This window comes from Anabas testudineus, chromosome 6, assembly GCF_900324465.2.
Source record: "Anabas testudineus chromosome 6, fAnaTes1.2, whole genome shotgun sequence".
Classification (NCBI taxonomy): domain Eukaryota; kingdom Metazoa; phylum Chordata; class Actinopteri; order Anabantiformes; family Anabantidae; genus Anabas; species Anabas testudineus.
The window spans coordinates 13,529,149-13,548,716 of NC_046615.1; the positions used below are offsets into that span (position 1 = coordinate 13,529,149).

At 39.5% G+C, this 19,568-nt stretch overlaps 3 protein-coding genes across 4 annotated transcripts in view; 1 reads left to right on the forward strand and 2 right to left on the reverse strand.

Moving 5' to 3' along the window:
* Positions 1-332: 332 nt before the first annotated feature.
* On the reverse strand, positions 333-9,039 carry pstpip1a (proline-serine-threonine phosphatase interacting protein 1a). The gene is made up of 15 exons (XM_026365542.1): positions 8,903-9,039; positions 7,807-7,907; positions 7,635-7,709; positions 7,445-7,479; positions 7,224-7,330; positions 7,046-7,108; positions 6,353-6,457; positions 5,358-5,403; positions 5,015-5,094; positions 4,653-4,751; positions 4,407-4,503; positions 4,149-4,230; positions 3,944-4,020; positions 968-1,062; positions 333-857 (listed from the first exon to the last, which is right to left on the reverse strand). Exons 1-15 carry the CDS (start codon positions 8,930-8,932, stop codon positions 726-728), a joined length of 1,224 nt encoding a protein of 407 aa, XP_026221327.1. The 5' UTR covers positions 8,933-9,039; the 3' UTR covers positions 333-725.
* On the reverse strand, positions 8,657-11,812 carry rcn2 (reticulocalbin 2). Of its 2 annotated transcripts, none has more exons than XM_026365543.1 (8): positions 11,772-11,812; positions 11,202-11,352; positions 10,993-11,095; positions 10,696-10,892; positions 10,499-10,612; positions 10,281-10,374; positions 10,017-10,156; positions 8,657-9,855 (listed from the first exon to the last, which is right to left on the reverse strand). In XM_026365543.1, exons 2-8 carry the CDS (start codon positions 11,349-11,351, stop codon positions 9,712-9,714), a joined length of 942 nt encoding a protein of 313 aa, XP_026221328.1. In that variant the 5' UTR covers position 11,352; positions 11,772-11,812; the 3' UTR covers positions 8,657-9,711. The 2 variants fall into 2 exon arrangements, with proteins under 2 accessions (XP_026221328.1, XP_026221329.1); XM_026365544.1 differs by having other exon boundaries at positions 11,202-11,342; positions 11,772-11,809.
* A 797-nt stretch (positions 11,813-12,609) lies between these two features.
* The window catches only part of scaper (S-phase cyclin A-associated protein in the ER), a 53,056-nt gene continuing 46,097 nt past the window's right edge, over positions 12,610-19,568 (forward strand). The window contains exons 1-4 of the mRNA XM_026365747.1: positions 12,610-12,906; positions 16,851-16,968; positions 17,813-17,889; positions 18,261-18,458. Coding sequence (XP_026221532.1) covers positions 12,739-12,906; positions 16,851-16,968; positions 17,813-17,889; positions 18,261-18,458 — 561 coding nt within the window. The 5' untranslated portion in view covers positions 12,610-12,738. The remainder of the gene's footprint in view (positions 12,907-16,850; positions 16,969-17,812; positions 17,890-18,260; positions 18,459-19,568) is intronic.

A 19,568-nucleotide genomic window follows, 5' to 3' on the forward strand; every position in this document is an offset into this window, starting at 1 on the left:
CTGCTGCAGAGACAGTTGGCAATGCACCACCAGCTGCAGAGTAACCAGATACCACAGCCACGTGACACGAAAATAGTCCCCGATTGCATTTCAGCTGGGTTTGGATTGCTGTGGCCTCGATTTAAGAATAGTCTTCACCACAATAAGTGAAGTAATGTGGTTTTAAAAAATGGATCTGTCTGTCATCTTGAACATATAACAAGATGACGTTCTCATGCGGAGAATCGTTCCTTCTACTACTTAGAATAGAAACAACAACTACACATAGAAATTAAAGTACATATTGTACTTCAGATATACAAGAAGTAAAAAGAGCAGTCAACACACCAGGGAAAAGTCTATGTGCCACAGCAATAAATAATTTATTAACGAGTCTCATGATAAACACCCCTATGTATATGATCTGTATATGGTAATAGCATTTTTAATTGCTTAGGATTTATTTGTGAAAACAAAACATTGCCTTCAGGCCTTCATTGTCATGGTTAAATCCACAGGGTGTATTCGGTATGCAGTCCATTTTCTGTTGTAACTGTGTTTAAATGTGCTACCACTAGAGGATGCCAAACATGGACAATTGTAAATCCCACAGGCTTAAATGATGCTTATAGCCGTACAGAAAAACAAACAGCAGATAAATTCAAGCTATAAGGAAACTTGAAATGGTCTTTAAGAAACATGAGGAAGTGTAGCCGCCATACAGTGCAGGTGGTTGCTGGGTAAATTCATTGTTTCTCAAGGTAAGAGCCCGGAACCAATCCTGTGAGGCCATTTCTTTGCACCGTCCACCAACCATCCTCACCTTGATCTATGACAACCACAACATCCCCGACAGACACAGAAAGCTCATCTTCCCCCTACAGGAGAGCAGAGGCAATCTGTCAACCAGTTATTAATACACTGAACAGGAATTAGCACATTTAAATGTGTCAAATGTAAAATTAGACATCAAAGCCAAGAAGCAGACCTGTGCCACATAGTCATACATGGCTGTGTATTCATCACTGCTCAGGAGCAACTCCTGGACTCCAGGAATGGAAGCGTATACTCCGTCAGTTTTTTCTGTTGAGGGGATTAACAGAATTGCAGACATAATCAGCATCAGGTAGATTATGGTGTGAAGCCACAAATAATATTCAAATTTCTTACAGAAACTGGGACTAAACTGAACAACATTCTGTTCAATTTCAAACTGCATGTTATGTACAACTCAATGGTAATATAAAAGTAGATATTTTCATAGAAGATATCTACTTTTGAGTCTAAACATAAAAAAAATCATTAAAAAAACGTTTAAAAAATCCCTTTTTTCGAGTCACTATTTTGTAAATGCACCTACTAATCTAATGTCAAACAATTGTAGCCGTACATTATGTGAATTGGTTTCAGTTACATTTGCACATCAGGACGCTACAAATTTTCCACCCCTCCACTTTGCATATCTGCTCAAGGTCTGTTGCTTGCACGACGGCCGTAAGCAAACAACGTTTTCCGAGTGCAAATTCTTACGTAAAAACAGCTGAATACAAGTCAAAGATTAACACTGTTGTTTTCAACTAAATGTTTGTAGTTTTGGCTGTATACTGAGGGTCACTGTCTTGTCTGAAAACAATTATTCTAACAAGTTGCAGCACCCTTGTATTCACTTTAACCCCTAACCTCACAAGCATCCCCACAGCATAGTGCTGGAACCACAAAAGTTAAACAAAGAGTCTAGTCGGAAAGTCACAAAATAATAATTAGTTAGACCACAGAACTTTCCTCTACCTACCAGGCCTTCTAACACCTCTAGCCAAGATATAAAATGAGCTTTAATGTCACTGCCACTCTCCCATATAGCCATGACAGGTGAAGAACCCAAGCAACAGCTGTGATATGCAGGGTCTGTCCCACCTCAACTGTAGAAATTTGTATCTAAATTTGTATCAGAAAGCTCTTGGTGGCCTCCCTAACTAACCCCTTCTTGCACAGTCCCTTGGTTTTTGAGGACTTCCTGCTCTAGATTTATGCATCTGTCATATTCCTTTCATTTCTTAATGATGAATTAAACTTATCACACAGTTAGCTAAATAGGAATCACCAGAGTGCAGTGAATGTGTTTTAAATAAATAATAAATAAATTTATTTATAGAGCACTTTTCTAAACATATGTTACAAAGTGCTTCACAAGACAGACAAGAAACACATGTAGCCCAACAAGCTCAACTTGAGCAAGCACTAGGCAAACGGTGCTTTTAAGTCTAAATACACCTGTATACATTCATTATTTTCTGTCTTTTATAATAGAGATCTGCTTTCACGTTGGTATGAGTAATTTTTTGAAGATTACACAATCACCATTAAAAATAAATACATAAAGGGAGTGAATATCTTTTTATAGGCACAGTATGATCCTGCATCTTGACACATAGGCTTAATTTCTCCTCAATATTGATTGTCATTAGTGAGAGGCAGGAGGAATATAATACTGTATATTCACATTAAAATGTTTTCAGTGCAGCTTTTCTGTTGAAATTAAGATCAGATATTATTATTACTACAATATAGATCACCCAACACAGCAATCAAATAAAAAATACTTGTGTGCATCATATTGGAACAACATTTAAGTATATAACGTGCAGTAAGAAGAAAACACTGAACTAAGAGATTCCTCTTATTAGTTCTCTGTAAGAGGGCTGTTAGATTATCCACTATTTCAGTTGTTTGTTTGTTTCCAAGCTGTGACACAAGAAATATCTCATTATGGGTAGAGGCGCAAAGCTCTCCCAAGAGCTTCGCAACAAGGTTGTTGTGCAAGTTAGGACTGGTACAGGTTACAGAAAGGTTTCTCAACTCCTAAATGTTCACCATAAGCACCACTGTGGCCATAAGGCGCAAGTGGAAGAAGCATCGCTTCATCATCAGACAGCCACACACAGGAGATCTTGGCAAGATTTCTGACTGGGTGTTAAGAAAATGAGTCAGAGGAGTAGATCCAAGATCCAAGTATCCCTCAAAAAATGATGTAAGAGAAAAGACATGCTGAAGCTTGTTTGAAGGTGACTACACAACATTTGGAGCAGCCTGTAGATTACTGGAACAATGCGGTGTGGGGCGGTGGTTTAATGAATACTGCGTGCTATGTTTGTGAAGACAGTATGGCGTGTGGGTAATATTACCATACCTACAGTAACTCACTGTGGTATGGTTTGAGAAGAATGAGAAGGAAATAACCAAACATTCAACTTGAACTCAGTAGAACATTTGTTGGAAAGGACACATGATAAAGATTCGGTTAGATCCCCTCAGAATCCTCTGGATTTAGAGTCTATTTAGAAGAATGCACCAAAATCCCCCCCGCAGCACTGTGAGAGATTCGTTTCTTCATATAGACAGCGTCTTGAAGCAGTCACAGCAAACAAAGCTTTCTCTTACTGCAGGTTATTTTCCTGTGTCATTCCAATTCAATGCATATTAGGGTTTTATAGGTTGCTTTGAAATAATTCATTCAGCTATGCTGCCAAAAATAAATTAATACCAATACCACATTTGCACTGCAGCTGTAAAGCAGAATACCAAACGCTGCCCTGTCAGACACCTTCAGTCTAGACATAACTTGATGCTGAGAAATCCCCCTTTTGCTTGAAACTCAAGGAGATCTGATTTCTTGTACAAACAAGTTAACACGGTCAGTTTCTGACCTGCAAATACTACAGAATGTTCAATATTTTGCCTTCATTTCACATGTCACAACCTATTTGAAACTCTCCAAATCCTCAAACCTTATTATTATTTTCAAGTCTAAATGTAAATATCTCTGAATGACTGAAAACCACTTGTGTCACTACAGTCTGTAACTTAAAGCAGCACCACCCTTTTTGTTGCTTGGATAATTATGATGTTAACAATGTGTCATAAGTTTGGAAATTGCAGCGTTGCGTAAATAACTGTGATACTGTACCAGTCTGTTGCGTAACTGGTTCGTTGATGCTCAGTTTGGAACCACCTGAACAGTTCCCCTGCAGGAGATTTGTAAACCTACACAATGTGAAAGGTCCTCAGTTAAAAATACACATATACATACTGAAAGGACAGAAACTGTTTAAACTGTTTTTTTCTTATAGCCACTACTATTCATTTGGTAACAGGATTTCCCATTGTGTAACCTTTTCATGACGCCTCCTACGAATCCAGCACTGCCATTTCTGTCAACTGTACCATCATAGTAATTTTGGTATGCAATTGGAGCTGTAATAAAAAAACATAAGGAGCTTAAGCTTAAGGAAAAATGTCCTGTTAGGCACAATGCAAGGTGGCAAACATCCTGTTCCAAGATTTGGCAGCAGATGAAAGATAATATTAAAATTTCCCACTTGTTAACATATTCAAATCTAAATCAGGAAGCCTATGGAGCAGGTGCCTACCTGGTGGGGTTGAACCAGTTTTTTTCATCTCCACAAAGTTGTTGTTGTCTGTGATGATGTCACATATTTCCAGTTTTTTTCTTACCTCCTCGTAACACTAAAACAGAGGTTTATTTTTCCATTATGGCATGTATATATGTATATATCTATATATATCTATATAGATATATACATATATATATATAGATATAGATATAGATATAGATATATTTCATTCTGCAAATGTGTAGGAGCAGCTGCACCCACCTCATCATCTTTCACACTCTGCATTGACATCTGATTACAGTGCACCCACAAAGCATTTCTTAGTACACTGATGCGGTCTTCTTCCAGCTGTTGAAACATCTGCAAAAAAAAAACAAACAAAAAAAAAACGGGAAGATTGGAAATGCTGTAAATAATCCTGCAAACATCGAAGTAATGCTTGACACAGCTTTGTTGAATGATTATTGTCACATGAAGGAAGACTTTGTTGCCCAGAAACATTTACATAGATTAGTGACTCTCACTCGCTATTCACTTCATAGGAAGTATGACTGCTCCTTGTCCAAGTCTGTGCATTTGTGATGAACACAGTAAGAGATGCACAGCTTCCAGTGATACTTTACCTCACATGTGCTGATGTGTGTTGATTCCCACTCTTGACGGACATTGTCAAGCTGTTCAATGTTTGACTTGTACTGTTTATCTATAGACACGTGAAAATGTGTTGTGAAAAAACAAATCAAGATCTTCTCCAACACAGACTTAACATTTTCCATGCCACTGACATAATTCAAACAGTAGATGGGTTTCTGGAATACTTCTAGTTCTACTTCTTCTCATTAAAAGGGAAGTAATGTAATGTAAACCTTAAAAGTGTTTCTAGTAAACCATGCAGGCTTCCTACATGATATGACTGCTTTTACTGCCAATACACAGCTTTTCAATTGACGTGGTATTTGTCCTTACCAGCCTCCTCTGCAGTTTCTCTGATTTGTCTAGCTTTAGTATGCATCTAAAAAGAAAAGAAATTGAAAAATTAACAGTGCTTTTATATCTGTTCACAGTAAATGGAATATAGTTCATTCAACATACAGTTTTATAGTTATTAATATAATCTATATACATTCATTTAAAATTAGGACATACATTTTAAAATAAACTCACATCTTATAAATGATTACATTAAATATTGAAATCAGTGTCAAAGAGAATTCTGTGACCCAGTTTCAACCCTTTCGAGGTATTCTCACACAGCTACAGTAATTATTATTAGTACAACTGTGAATTAGAGGCATACAGACTGTTATACAGCATTTTCACTATGTTATCTTATTAAGTTTGTGTAAAAAAAAATCTTTTCCTGAGTTTCAGGAGACCAGGTTACAATTGGTGAAAGTCAGAGAAGTGCTCTTTGGATGAAAGATGCAAAAACTGAGACATCATGGAAAGAGATGTGATTTTGAGATGTGACATAAAACATCTTGAAGTTCTTGGCACAGAATCTCTTTTATTCTCACATCACATGAATCTTTGTCGCTGTGCAGAAGTGTGAAGCATATGTGCAAAGTTAGAGTTCACATTCATCCTCATAGGAGAGTGAAGTTTCACTGCACCTTCAATCTGAAGACGTGTATCAACAAGCATGATTTTGTGACGCCACAATTAGTTTCAACAATGAACTTGTCAGCGAGGTAGGAGGCATGTCTAGTAGTTATACTTTTGAAATGAACAATATTTGCATCCTCACAGATCCTGGGTTTTTCATGGACAGAGGAGGAATGGATGTAAATTTAATTTGATGAATACATTTTGCTGGAGTAGCCAGATCAGATGCAAATTATTGTTCACAGCAGAGTACAGCACAGTCTGTCTTAACGACAACAATACAACAATCCTCCTATTAAAAAGTCAAGGATTCATTAGTTGTTCATTGCTGAACTGAAACCGCAGCACAGATTTACCCTGTCGATCTGTTTGGGAGTGGCCGTGGGAGCGCTCTCCATCTTCTCAGCCATTTGCTGTGCGTCATCTGCCTCCCTGCAGCGCAGCTCATATGATTTTTTAGACTGGCAAGAGAGAACGGAAACCATGTGAGACAACATGCAACAAAATATTAACTCTGCTCTATGAAGCCTTAGCAGGAAGGGGATGGGGCGGGTGGGGGAGTGGAGGGGGGGAGTTGCATGTGCAGGAAAACAGAGTGCATCAAGTTAGGGCTTACTTCCTTCTTCTTCTAAGCTGATGGACGCAAACATAAGCTGAGGCTACTTGTTGTTTCTATTAATATGTTGGACGTGTCATTTACTCATTATTTTGCAAAACCATCTTCCTCTTACACAACTTAAATATATAAAGCAACCCTTTTTTTTCTGCACCTCATGAACTTGCACATAAGAACACGGTGCACCTGCACTAAAACAATCTCTTCGTTGAGATGGCTTATGCTATTGACCACCGCCATAATATACAGAGTTTAAAAGCATATAAATACCCTCACTGAAACTGATATTACTGATATGTGGTAAAACTCTAAATAACATTTCCCACAAACACAAAATTGAATTGTAGAGGTCCTCATTTAAAATTATTTCTTTTCATCAGTGTTGTTTGGTTCCTTAGTGTAAAATGAACATGATAATATGAATTGAACTCACATCTACTGTTTTCTTGTACAGGGAGACCTTTGTCTTCTGGACCTTCTCCATAATGTTTTCAAACTAAGACAAATATAGAATTATAAAAAGGGTTAATTCATCATCACGAAACCACTGAAAGAGGGCTCTCCACTTAAACTTCCTCTCTATTCAAATCTGAAAAAAATCTCGCGAGTACCTTTTTTCTCTGTTCCTTCTGTCGCTCTCTGAACTGCTCCATTCTCTTCACCTCCTCCTTCAGCAGTCCAGAAAGCTGAAGGTGGAAGTTCCCTATGTTCTCAATTTCTACCGAACACCAAAACATTCAATCATCAAATCAGAGCTGACTGGGAAATAACACTGTATAGGTGCCTAAAAATATGAATGCAAAGTTACACAGGAAACAAACTGTGTGCTCACGTGTTTTCATTTCATCAAAAGATGTTTTCAAAGTGCTGTGAAAACAAAAGAACATTGTTGATTGGAAGATTGATATGTTTCACATATTGAAACGCTTTGTCTGTGTCCAATATTGCATTAAACATAGAGGTAAACTCATAAATACTGATGAATACTACATGTTAATGCTCAAATGCACCAACGCACTCACCAGATCTCGTGTAAACCCCCAGCTTTACGTGCAATGGTGACCAGTTCTTTGCCATATTTCTCCTCTGCGGATGCCCTACAAGCACAAAACCATGATAAAGCTAAAACACCTTACACAATGATGTCACTTCCTACGTATGTATGTGTATCAAACAAGAGGTTTGTGAGTTCACCTCATTTTCAAAAGCTCCTCCATGTCCTTACATGTCCGTCGGCCATCGTTAAGTCTCTGAATAAGAGCGTCATACCCAATATTGCTGATAAAGTCTGTTCCCTAGAACCAGAAATACCAAACCATGATACTTGTGCTTTGGAATAAACATCTGAACAAATCCTGATATTGCTAAATGTTTTATGTTCATCTGGAAGAAAACATTAGTTACTTAACCCTAACCCTTACCATAAAGAGTTCCATGCAACAGCACTATTTACTTGAATGACTTTTTTTTTCCATGTGGGGGTATTGTGGTATCTCAGAAAGGAAATTGTTGTTGGGGGATTCTGAGGGGGGAAACTCAGATAAAGGTTTAACTTGTGTGGAAATAAAATGATTGGTTTAAGTTTCAAACCACCTGAGTATCCTGTTAGCAGCATGATAAGAGAAAAGAAGGAAGCCCCAGTCACGGATGCTGCATTATATTTCAGATGGTTCTGTGTGAATGGTCAGCTTGTGATGCTTTGCAGGATTACGGGATAAGATTTGTACTGTGTTTGTAAATGGTTACACTAACATTTTCAGTTTTGATTTGTTGCATTGTTGTACACGTGTCAATAGGGGACTCTTTAAAGATATGAAAAGGTCACAGTAGATTAGTTAGGTTAACAGGAAACTCACAAAAACGATAAAGACCAGACTTTAACCTCCATTATGTCACTGTACTGTGTATTCAAGTAAGTTGTTTTTGACTTCATATACTTATTTAAATCAAATTAGTCCGTTTAGTGTGTTTTAGAGTTGAATAAATAAGTGCACAACCGAGAGACAAACACAATTGTTTCTGCAGAGCAAAACTGGAATAAAAATAAAAAATATTTCACATTTTAATAAAAGCGATATATTCAATTCATTTCAAAGTAAAAGCAAAATGAAGGAAAGCAAAGACGGCTACAGACGGTCCAAAACCATAGCTACTAACCCTAGTACAAAGCTACATGAGAGATCATTAGTCAGAAAAATGACAACGCTAACAACACCACTCAGTAAAAATGAGGCTCAGCTCTAAACACACCAAAAAATATGTGGGAATTAGTAACCTCATACCAACTCACCCAAAAGGCATCTTTAAAATGTAACGTCATCTTGATGGTGGTTTAAAATAGTCCTTATTTAAGAAAGCGCTCCACTTTAAATTACTTTACAACGGCATAACAGGCTACTGCTCGGTGCAAGTGAAACGGATCATGACACATCCAGGAAACCAGGCTTCAACAGCAACAGTCGCTCACTCACTCATTTGATTTGAATGAGGAAGAGCTGCAACATGTCAGCAGTTACCACAACTGGACTCATATTCATGACAGTTTACTTTTGGCACATGTAAAAAAAAACATGTAATGACAACTACTACTCAGTGCTGGTTTGAATTAATGCTTCGTGTATATGTGTTAAAATGTTCTACGTAGGTGGCTAAAGTCATGCATATTAATCATATTCCCATTTTAACCTCTCTGTTCATCTTGTGTTTATGCATTTTGGTAGTAGACTTAATAATAGGACTGCAGTACAATAATCCAATGCAACAGCCTTGCAACACATATTATTTTACGAAACTTCTAATAGTCAGAGTTTGTTGACACTGTCACTGACGTGATGAAACACTGCAGATGTTTCAGAGGATGTCATGAGCATAATTTGTGAAGTACAATATAATGCATGTGTTGCAAGATAGGATTTCCTGCTATTCTGTGAATATCATCATTCAATGATAATGTAACTTAATCATAGAAGGATAAGATCGTGGCTCCTCAGAGAGTGAAAGTGAATCCTATGACTATTGTCAGTGTATAAGAATGGAAACTACATTAGGTCCTTATGGAAACAAATGAGAAAACTCCACAACAAACATGAACATATATAGTTATAGTTCATCGTGTGATATGTGCAGGTGTCTGCCATAGTCTGTCACTTCACTGTTCATGAATGTTTCTTGATTTTTCAAAACTTCAGTCTCTGAAATCTGCCCATCTCCATCATGGTCCATTTCCTTGATGAGGTGAAGAGCCTGTACGACAGTCGGGGGAAACAAGGAAAACAACTGTATCAAAATACAGCCATACAAAAAAAAGAAAAAATACAATCATGTCAGGCATTAGCTGGTGGATAGAATCTAAACACATGCTTTATTTTACTTTTCCTGCTAAATAAATAAAAAACCAGGTTTACCTCTTCTCTTGCTGAACCGTAGCTATTAGGAGCGACCCAGCGAAGTTGCTCTTCTCTATTCAACTTGCCATCCTTGTCATGATCGTAAAGGTCTTTAAACCGCACTGTTTCTTCAACTTCCCACTGTGAGGGCGAATCATCTAAGACAAATAAAAATATATAAATGATTAAAAGTAATAGAGGTGGTGAAATTGGCTTTAGTAGAGTCAATGAGCATGAAAAATGCCAGATGATTCTGTTTTATAAACATCTCTGTGGTCTTACCATCACCACGAACATCTCCAATAAATTCACTTAGACTAATGAATCCATCTTTGTCTGTGTCATATTCACTCAACACATCTTCGATGGCAAAGTCCTTTCAGAAAAAAAGGTAAAGCGTTAATCAGTAACGTGAAATTCAAGAATGGTGCCCTTGTAATGGATAGATGAATGCATTATCATGTCAGGTTTAGCAGGAGTAGGAGCTATTCCGATCTTACAGCCATGGCATCCACTTCAGATGGGTGGGTGAAGGCAAGAAACTCTGTCACATTAAGGCCAGGTGTGCCGTCCACGTCAGCAAAGTCAAAGCGCCTCTTCTCCTTTAGATAGAGCTAATGGAGAGATGAGCCCATGTTAAGGTCATTCACACAGAATTAAGATGCCCCCACGGTGTGATTTATAAATGTATGCTTACGTGTCTTAGAGACTCCTGCTCTGGATCATCAAGAGCATCGCTGTCTTCAAAACTAATAAGCTGGTCATGAGCTACAGCGTTGTATTCCTTCCATGTTACAACACCATCTTTGTCTGTGTCATACTCGGGGAAGCGCTCTTCTGCGTCATCCAGAGCATATTTTCGGTAGACATGTTGAATCCATAGAGTGAGCTCTTCTGTGAAAACAAATGCAGAGCAGGCAGAGCATGACCTTTAATATCCTGTGTTTATGTCTGCTTTATTTTCTAAATCTGACATAACTAGAAATAGATTCACCTGCACTTAGCAGATTGTCAGCATTTGTGTCAATCTTCTTTCTAATTTCCATAATTTTCATCTTTTGTTCTGCCGGGCTGAGTTTTCTTATCTCGTCTGTGTCCTACAGGTGCATAGAATGAAAAAAGCAAAAGCGTGATCAGGTGATGATTAAAGACAAATTAATGGCCGAGGGGGGTGCAAGAAAATAAGTGGCAATATTTTACAACCTCATCTCCCAGCAGAAGATTCATGTCGTGCTCAGGGTTGTGCTGCTGTCCAATGTAATGATCTTCATGAAGATGTTTATGAGAGCCTAGTCCAAATCCAAACTGAAGTAACAGCAATGCCAATAACAGGGGGGAAGCCATCTGTAACATGCTCAACAGTGAAAACATGATAAGCTGCCATTAGTGCAGTTCAATGGGTGGAAACTCAAATGTCCAATGCAACAGCGCGACCTTGTGGCCAGCTGGTGGAAGTTCAGACAAACTGAACCTCGATCGTCCTGCATAACAATGAAAACCTGCTAAATTAGCTGCAGCTGAGCTGTGGGAAGAGAGGAACAACATTCAGAAATGTCCAGCTATAAACAGGGCTGCTGGTCCTCGTCTTGATTTATTTCATTTATGTTTAAAGCCACTGAATGTATTTGAGAGACAGTGATTGTGGTGGATCGGTGTGAAGGCAGAATCGAGGGGCAGGACCAACAACGTGAGCTAAAATAAAGTTAGAGACGACACAACTAACACTAACAGAGAATCTGACGACTACTGGAAATGTACAAATGTTGGAGTTACCGTGGTTAAGTTCTCCGTACGATGGTCAATCGGTGTCATGCACCCTGGGAAAAGGACGTACTTCCGGTCATAACATTCAAAATAAACGATTCTAGTGACGTTTATAAATTTATAGTTTATAAAAACAAGCTCCTCATAGCACCTGCACATGTGGGGACTGGTTTTGCCTTTAAATTTTTTTGTCTTGGCAACTGATCATATGCATGATGGCTGAGTTCCCAGTCGAAATCTATTGGTAAAAGTTAAATATATTGATAAATGATGTATTACATGAACAAGAAATATTAACACTCCAGATGCACAAACCACTGACCTCTCATACCCCTGGGTCCGTGCCTGCTAGGCCAGTAGTAATCCAACAGTATCTCATCACACATTACACAGGTTTATATTTATTGGTGTAGGTTTCAGCAACTGAAGCATTGTGTGCATTAATGTAGAGAAAGGGCCAGTAGAGTTAAACAAATATAGCTTTATACAGTTTCAAATACAAGCATTTCAATAATTATTTAAATCCTAGTGCAGTATATTCTGTAGTTTTTAAAATGCCTTTTAATTCAGTGCTTTTAATTTTGAAGTCATGCTTCCTGTTTTGGTCTTGTTCCGGATGTGTTTAGGTAACTTGACACCTACTCGGAGATCAACCAAACGTCCCGCCCGATTCTTCTCCGTTGCCATGGTAGAAAGTTTAAAGTCCCGCCTTGCAAAAATGTGTCCCGCCCTTTGACCCAAATTATCTTGGATACGATTGGTCAATGCATATGTCATGTCAGCGTTACGGCGAATTTATTGGATGATCGCATCGCCAGTCACGAAATGCAAACGCTACTGTCTTCCTGCTTTGTTAGGTTGCTCTGACTGTCATGCATTTATCTGACATGTTTTTTTCATCAGCCGTGACAACAGAACAACTTTGTCCGTACTCTGCTATTTTTCACTGACTGAGCATTGAACATCCAGAGGGTCGATGTCTAAAGACAACCGCCACGATGGACGACGGCGTGGCGCTGGGCAGCACCGTCTCGGTCCGAGAGTTAGCCAAGGCGGGGACGGGAGGGAGAGGTCTGGTAGCAACAGCTCAGGCTCCTCGCATGGAGGAGGCAAAAGCAAGAATGCATCCATAACCGCTTTGAAGGTGTGTAACGTTAACGTGCGTTGATATTAGCTGAAATACACCGATCATTTATAAATGCTCACTTGGCAGCTATAGTTAATTAAAGCTAACTGAGAGACTGGATAACTGAGAATAGGTGTACATGGCTAACATAGGAGGAAGGGAGGATTGTTGGGTGACCTTACCTCCTCTAGGTATCATGCTGTCAGCTGTGGTGGCCTCCTTAGTTCCTCAAATGTTGCTCCCTCATCTAGTTGTGCGTTTTTACCAAGGGTAAATATACTAATGGATAATAAAGTGTGTGTGTGTGTGTATATGTGTGTGTGTGTATGTATGTTAGCTACTGCATCATATGATCCTTAAAGCATGTCACAGCTAGAAAAGTGTTAAGGGGAAAGGGATGACATGTATCCATGAAAGTCTTCTGCTCTCACTGTTTGTCCACACTAACTGCCTCTTGCAAACTTTGTACCATTTGTAGGCAGGCAGACCGTGTAGACCATGTGTGTTTTGTCCCCCAGCAGCCTGTGAATCATCATGTGCTGAGTCCAATCAGATTCAGAGCATCACTTTGCTTGGCTAATGCACGGCTTGCGTTAGCACACACCGCCTCTGAGCCTGCAGCAACACTCTCATCACTGGCAACACAGAGTTAGGGGGCAGAGCGGCGGGCCTGCTGTGTGCACATGACTGCACAGTGTTTTGGCAGAAGGAGAGTGAGAGATGAGAAACGGGGAGAGGGAGAGAGAGAGAGAGAGTGAAGGCTCTGATGCAGCGCTGGGAGAGCAGAGGAGAGAAGCTGTAAATATAGGAGGCTGCATGCAGCGAAGAGCAGGGGAGAGTGGCAGGCAGATAGACAGCAGCAGGCAGCAAGTTGGGCCTGAGTGGAGGCTGCAAACTCAGCAAAGCTCTGAGAGCTCAGGCTAGATTACAGACAGTTACAGACAGAATAGTCAAAGTGTAAAGCAGGGCTGGCAGGCTACAGAGCACTTGTCTCCCTCAGTCGACACTGGGAGAGGCGTTGACACAGCTGGGCGAGTTGTAGCAGTGTGGACTACACAGTAGGAGTCTATTTTGGTCCTGCCGTCAGATGACGATGTCACCTTGTGGCAGTGCTGGTGAGGGGGAACAGGTTGCCTGAAGTGGGCTGCAAAAGTATGTCAGGGGTGGATAAGGACGAGGAACCTGCTTACAGACTCTACTTCTATTCTGTATGTATCCTTTGGTCTTTTCATTTTCTCTGCGTGTCTCCCAATGAGCTAGTTGTCACCCCTTGTCTTCCTGCTTGCTGTAGATTGTGCCAAAGCGAAACATTACACTTGCCCCTTACTCAGCACAGACTAGAAGATGAACGCTCTCTCTGCTGCATGAGGAGGGATTGCTTGACAAGCCAATATAGAAGACATTATGATCCACTATGTATCTTATTCCTTTATCATGCAACCCAGGAGACAGCTTGTTTGTAGTTGATTAAGTGGATTAGGAGTATGTTGCTGTAAGCCTTTTTTGCCTCAGGCTGCTGCCATCAGTTGTGAGTAGGTTAGCCATACTCACTCATCTGTCATCCAGTGTCTGCCAAAACAAGAAAACACAGAGTAAATATTTACAGTCAGCAAACGGGAGATGGTGCATTGACGTTAACCTGCCTCATTAGATCTAGCTCCTTTTAGTAGCCCTGTGTTGTTTAATTCTTTTATCTCTTTGTGGTCTTTTTCTACTTGTCGGAATAAAGCCCAGGCCTCTCAACATATAAAGAATTTTGCTCACTAAAAGTAGGTCAGCTGGATACCTCTCTTAGGGACATTAAATAATATCAGACCAATACACACATGCTGCGTCTGCATGTGCAACCCCTAATGAGGTTAAGATTGTTATTTTTGCATAAATAAAAGCGTCCTTATCATTTCTTTTCTCAAAGCTTTGGAACGTAGAGGTGCGTGTCGTAGAGGAATAATTTTGCTGTAGCTCTCTCATCTGAATAGTGGTGCTAGTGAGAGACAGCCAGGAAAAGAGAGAACCGTTTGTTCCATGACTCATTTGCTATTAGGAGTAGATCTGGCTCTTGATTTTTGTGCTGGCTTCAGGTAGCAATGTTTTTTTAAGTGTGAGACCACATCTTATAGTTGTCTGGCCAAAATAATAAAGATTGGTTTGGGTTTTTGTCAACAGTCATTTATGAGCAGGGCAGAAAGGGTACAGGTCATTCAGCTGGGAGAATGCAACGAGTGGAAGATTGAGAATGATAAGCCTCAAGGTATTAGCGCCTGTGTTGTTTTGTAACCAGATTGCCAGAAGTCAGACCTTCTTCTGTCAGACTTCAGATTTAATGATATAAGATTACAAAAGCATCAAGTTTATCTGGTACATCATGTATTTGTAGAGGCGTAGTTGTTATTATTTAGCAAATGTATCCATGTAGTAATGCATGACCCGTTTTGACCATATTGTTATGTGATAAAATCTTTCTCTTGTCAGATGAGGAGGGATCTTAATGCCATGTTTCATTACAGGCCATCTTAATGTCCCATAGATGTCGGATATGAGGAATGACTTCTCCCAGCATTTATTTTGGCTCACTGTATCTGCTTCACCCGAGGTTACAATCAAGTTCACTGATGCATATTCAATGTGTAGGTTGACCGTGATGCATGCTGGGCACAAGGCAAGTTTAGAGCCTCTGTCTCTAATTGTCTCTTGCCGCAGTCTGTGCCAATAGTCCTCATTGTGACTTTAACCATTGGCTCATAAGGCATAATGACAAATATTTGAAATGGCATATTACAATATGCTGTGGGAAATGAAGGTTTCTCATTGAGTTGTGGATTTAATGGTAATTTTAATAGCAATTAGCAGTTCTGTGTTTTCTGTTACATGTCTTATGTGGATATTGAAGAGGTTTGAGTTACCATGAAGCTGAACATTAAATTTTGCTCTTTGGAGCAATAATGTCTGTGTTTGGATAATAAAGTATACTGCTCTGCTTTGTGCTTTAAAAACTGTACAACACTGTAGATGTGTGCAAGGTATATTAAAATGGAGGTAGCCATAGCAACAATATTTATGCTTTGGTATCTATTACTAGTTGACACACTCATAAAACTATTTGAGTTCAAGAAATAGGCTTTACATGATCTATATTTTGTCCCTTTTGTCTCCCTTAGCACCGTGGCATTTAGCCCCGTCTGTTTGTCCCTACTGAATTTTCAGTTATTACGAATAAATAGTTTTAGTTTGAGAAAATGTTCCTAGTGCACTAGACACTTTTAGTGCAGTTCTTAGCAAACATTACTCAAACAGTGTTTAATAATGTATATTTGTGGGCCTGTTTTCAGAAGAGGATTTGTTGTGCTCGTCAGTGTCTACTGCTAAAGTTGTTGCTCAGTGTACATTTGTTAATGTTGACTGTGGAGCTGTATGGCACAGAGAAATATGCATATCAGGCTTTGACTATATTAACTAAACTACACTAATCATTTCTTTGTTTAAATGTGTCTATTGAGTGGGCTCCATAACGCCTACCAGTGTGTCACCACATAGAAAGTAATGGACTCAGTAGAGAAAATGACAGTCAAAGTGCATGTTCACCCACTTTTAACATTCCTCCCATTCAGTGTTTTAGTTTATGAGTACATGCTGTTTTCACATGTTTGGAGTTAAACAATGTCTGGAGAATCAATTTCGAACATTGTTTGGACTTGGTAGTTCACACATGTAGCACACAACAAGGAATGTCTGCTGTCAAGTCCTCATGTGGAGAAATTCCTCAAAATGAATGTTATGATACCTTGTATTTGCAATATCTCATTTTTTTCAGAATTGCCTTCAGACAGCATATCATGATGGCATAATCATCTTACAAGACCTACACCTATTTGTCACTTTTATGAAGTCATATTTCTCTGTGCCATCTTCCCTTTGCTGTTACATAAATGCAAATTGATATGCTGAATCTGTCTCTCCTTTAGGCCTCTTTTCAGCGCTCCAACAGCCATGACAAAGTGCGAAAGATAGTGGCAGAAGAGGGCCGTGCTGCTCGAAACCTCATAGCTTGGAGTGTACCACTAGAGAATAAAGAGGAGGAAGGTTTGTAGCTGGCTGCATGCAAAACACATTTTTCCAGTTTTTGCCACTTGTCAGTGATTTATATTAATATCAATAATCTAAATGGAGTAAGACAAAAACAGCACAATATTTCATCTCATGGCTAGACTGAAAAATGATTAGAAAGGTACAAGGACTCTACTGTGGGTTAAACGTACCAATCCTCCCTCTCTGAAGAGGTTGCTGAGCTATACTATACTATGTTTCAGGGTGTTTGGTGAATTAGCCGTTATGCATTAGGCTTCAAATAACTTGTGATGGGATTTTTTGTAAAGGAAGCCTGTCAGAATGGCAGCTTTCAACTTTTTGACATTGTATTTTCCCATTCTCCTTCACATTATTTAAGCTCTATATTAAATAAAGCTGCTTTTAGGCCAGCCTACTTAGAAACCCCACCAGAGCCTTCCACCCTTTCTCACTTTTACTCTGGCTCTCCCTTCTTTTTATGGGTCAGTACAATTATTTATTTAAGTCTACTTTTCTGGTTTTGAATTTGTCATGAAAGCCAGAAAGTTTGTTAATACTCTATTCTGGTTTCAGTTTTCATTGGAACCGTTCTCTTCACAATCATCTACTGAAACTAAACAGTCAGCCTTTTAGCTTCATCACTCCAGTTAAATTTATTATCCTGTTTCCATGTCTTTTATTGTACATTTGTGACATTTGTAACCTACTGTGACGGTGGCTTGATAATTGTCCATCACTAACATATGAGCATGTTGAATGTTTACCTGATGTTTACATTGTTTTTTGTTTTTTTTTCATCTGTGCCTGTTTATGTGTATATATATATATATATATATATGTTTTGTTCTTCTTTACATAGCAAAGTCTAAAAGCAACTCTGGTGGCAGTTCCAGGGGTCAGAGGATCAATTCTGGACAACAGAGGAATAAGAAACAGGTCGGTGTGTCATCTGTTTCCACTAGAGGGCACCATTCACCAAGCTAACTCAACTTTTTCTTCTGCCTCAGGTCTTGGTGATTTAATCGCACTCAAACAAACTCACTGCATCGGATCTACAATGGTCACGATGCTCACAGTTTTTGCTTTGAGTGTATTAGTCCTGCATAGGTTGAGTTAACATAGTAAAAAGGGGAAGAAGGGAGAAATGCTAGTCTGTGGTTGTGTGTGATGTGTCTCCTGTAGCTGCATCCAACCAAAACATTTTCAGTCAATGTACTCTCTTAGTTGGTCTTGCAAAGTGCCGTAGAATTTGCAAAAAGGCAAAGCTTTCCAGCTGCACCAATTGTTTCATCCTTTCCTTATCACAGAATGCTGTTGTGGAAAGCAAGGGCACGGCGGGTGTCTTGTTGGACAAGGGGGCAGAGAAGAGCCCCACCAAAGCCAGACAGCCGCGCAAGGTGGATCTGCGAGCACGCTACTGGGCATTCCTCTTTGACAACCTGCGGCGAGCAGTGGACGAGATTTATGTTACATGTGAATCTGATCAGAGTGTCGTAGAATGTAAGGTCAGTACTGTCAAATACGTCTGTCCTGTAGAAATGCATATTCTAGTTATGGGATCTGTGGATTGTTGATCTCACATGACCCAGTGGGACTTACTTCTTTGGCTATACGTCAAAGTGATATGATTTATGAACGCTAGAGGGAGACATTTCAGAACAGAATTTCTTCTTTACAGCTCACATTCCTTCTGATTTCTGCTTTTTGTCAGAGGCTCTCACTGCAGGCTTGCTGGTGAGAGAATTATCACAGGACTCTTTTATGTCTGGCTGAGTGAAGTGAAAATTGGTGACAGATTGTAAACAATATTGTATATACGTTGTGTTTGTTGTCAAGCATTTGCTGGAATTGTGCTTGCACTATATGGGACCCTTTTAGATTTATATCTTGCGCATAAAATAAGAAACATATTGGACACAATTCTTTTTGTTGTGGTGCAGATGTGGGGTGGTACTATGATATTGTTCCAGGCCATACTGGCATGATACTGCTGGTCCTGTGCTTTATTGATTCTTCTGCCATGCTGCATTATGCTGAACATGGTTCTGGTGACGGTCTGCGGTCAGTACCATAGCCCAGTTCCCTGTGGTGTGGTCGGCTTGCTGTCAGAGCCACAGTGCAGTTCCCTGTGGTGTGATCAGCCTGTGTAAGACATCTGGCTACTAGATGTTTTGTTTTTTCCTTATACCACTGTATCTCTCTACACCCAGTTGCTGTGTAATGGCCATGGAGCTACATGCCGTTCATAATTCCCCAACCTACCCAACTTGGGCTTAATGGACACTGATAGATGATGGAGTCATCTAGAAGGGAAGTGGAGTGCTCTGATATCCCTCAGCCACAATCCCCAAGTGTAGCTGTGGGCAATCTGCATTGTGTGCTCTCACACAAATGGCTAACAATTTTCCACCTAAAAAGTTATGGACATAAACATAATGATGATGCCCAGTTGCTCTGTTGCTGAGGCTGTGTTACTGCAATACGTCATGTACATTTGAAAGAGAACCTTAGTGCTGAGCTAATGTTATATCTTTTCCCACGCAGGGGAAATCATTCACCCAACAGAATGATTCATCTAACCTTATTAATGAGGCCTACATCTCTATAATCCACAG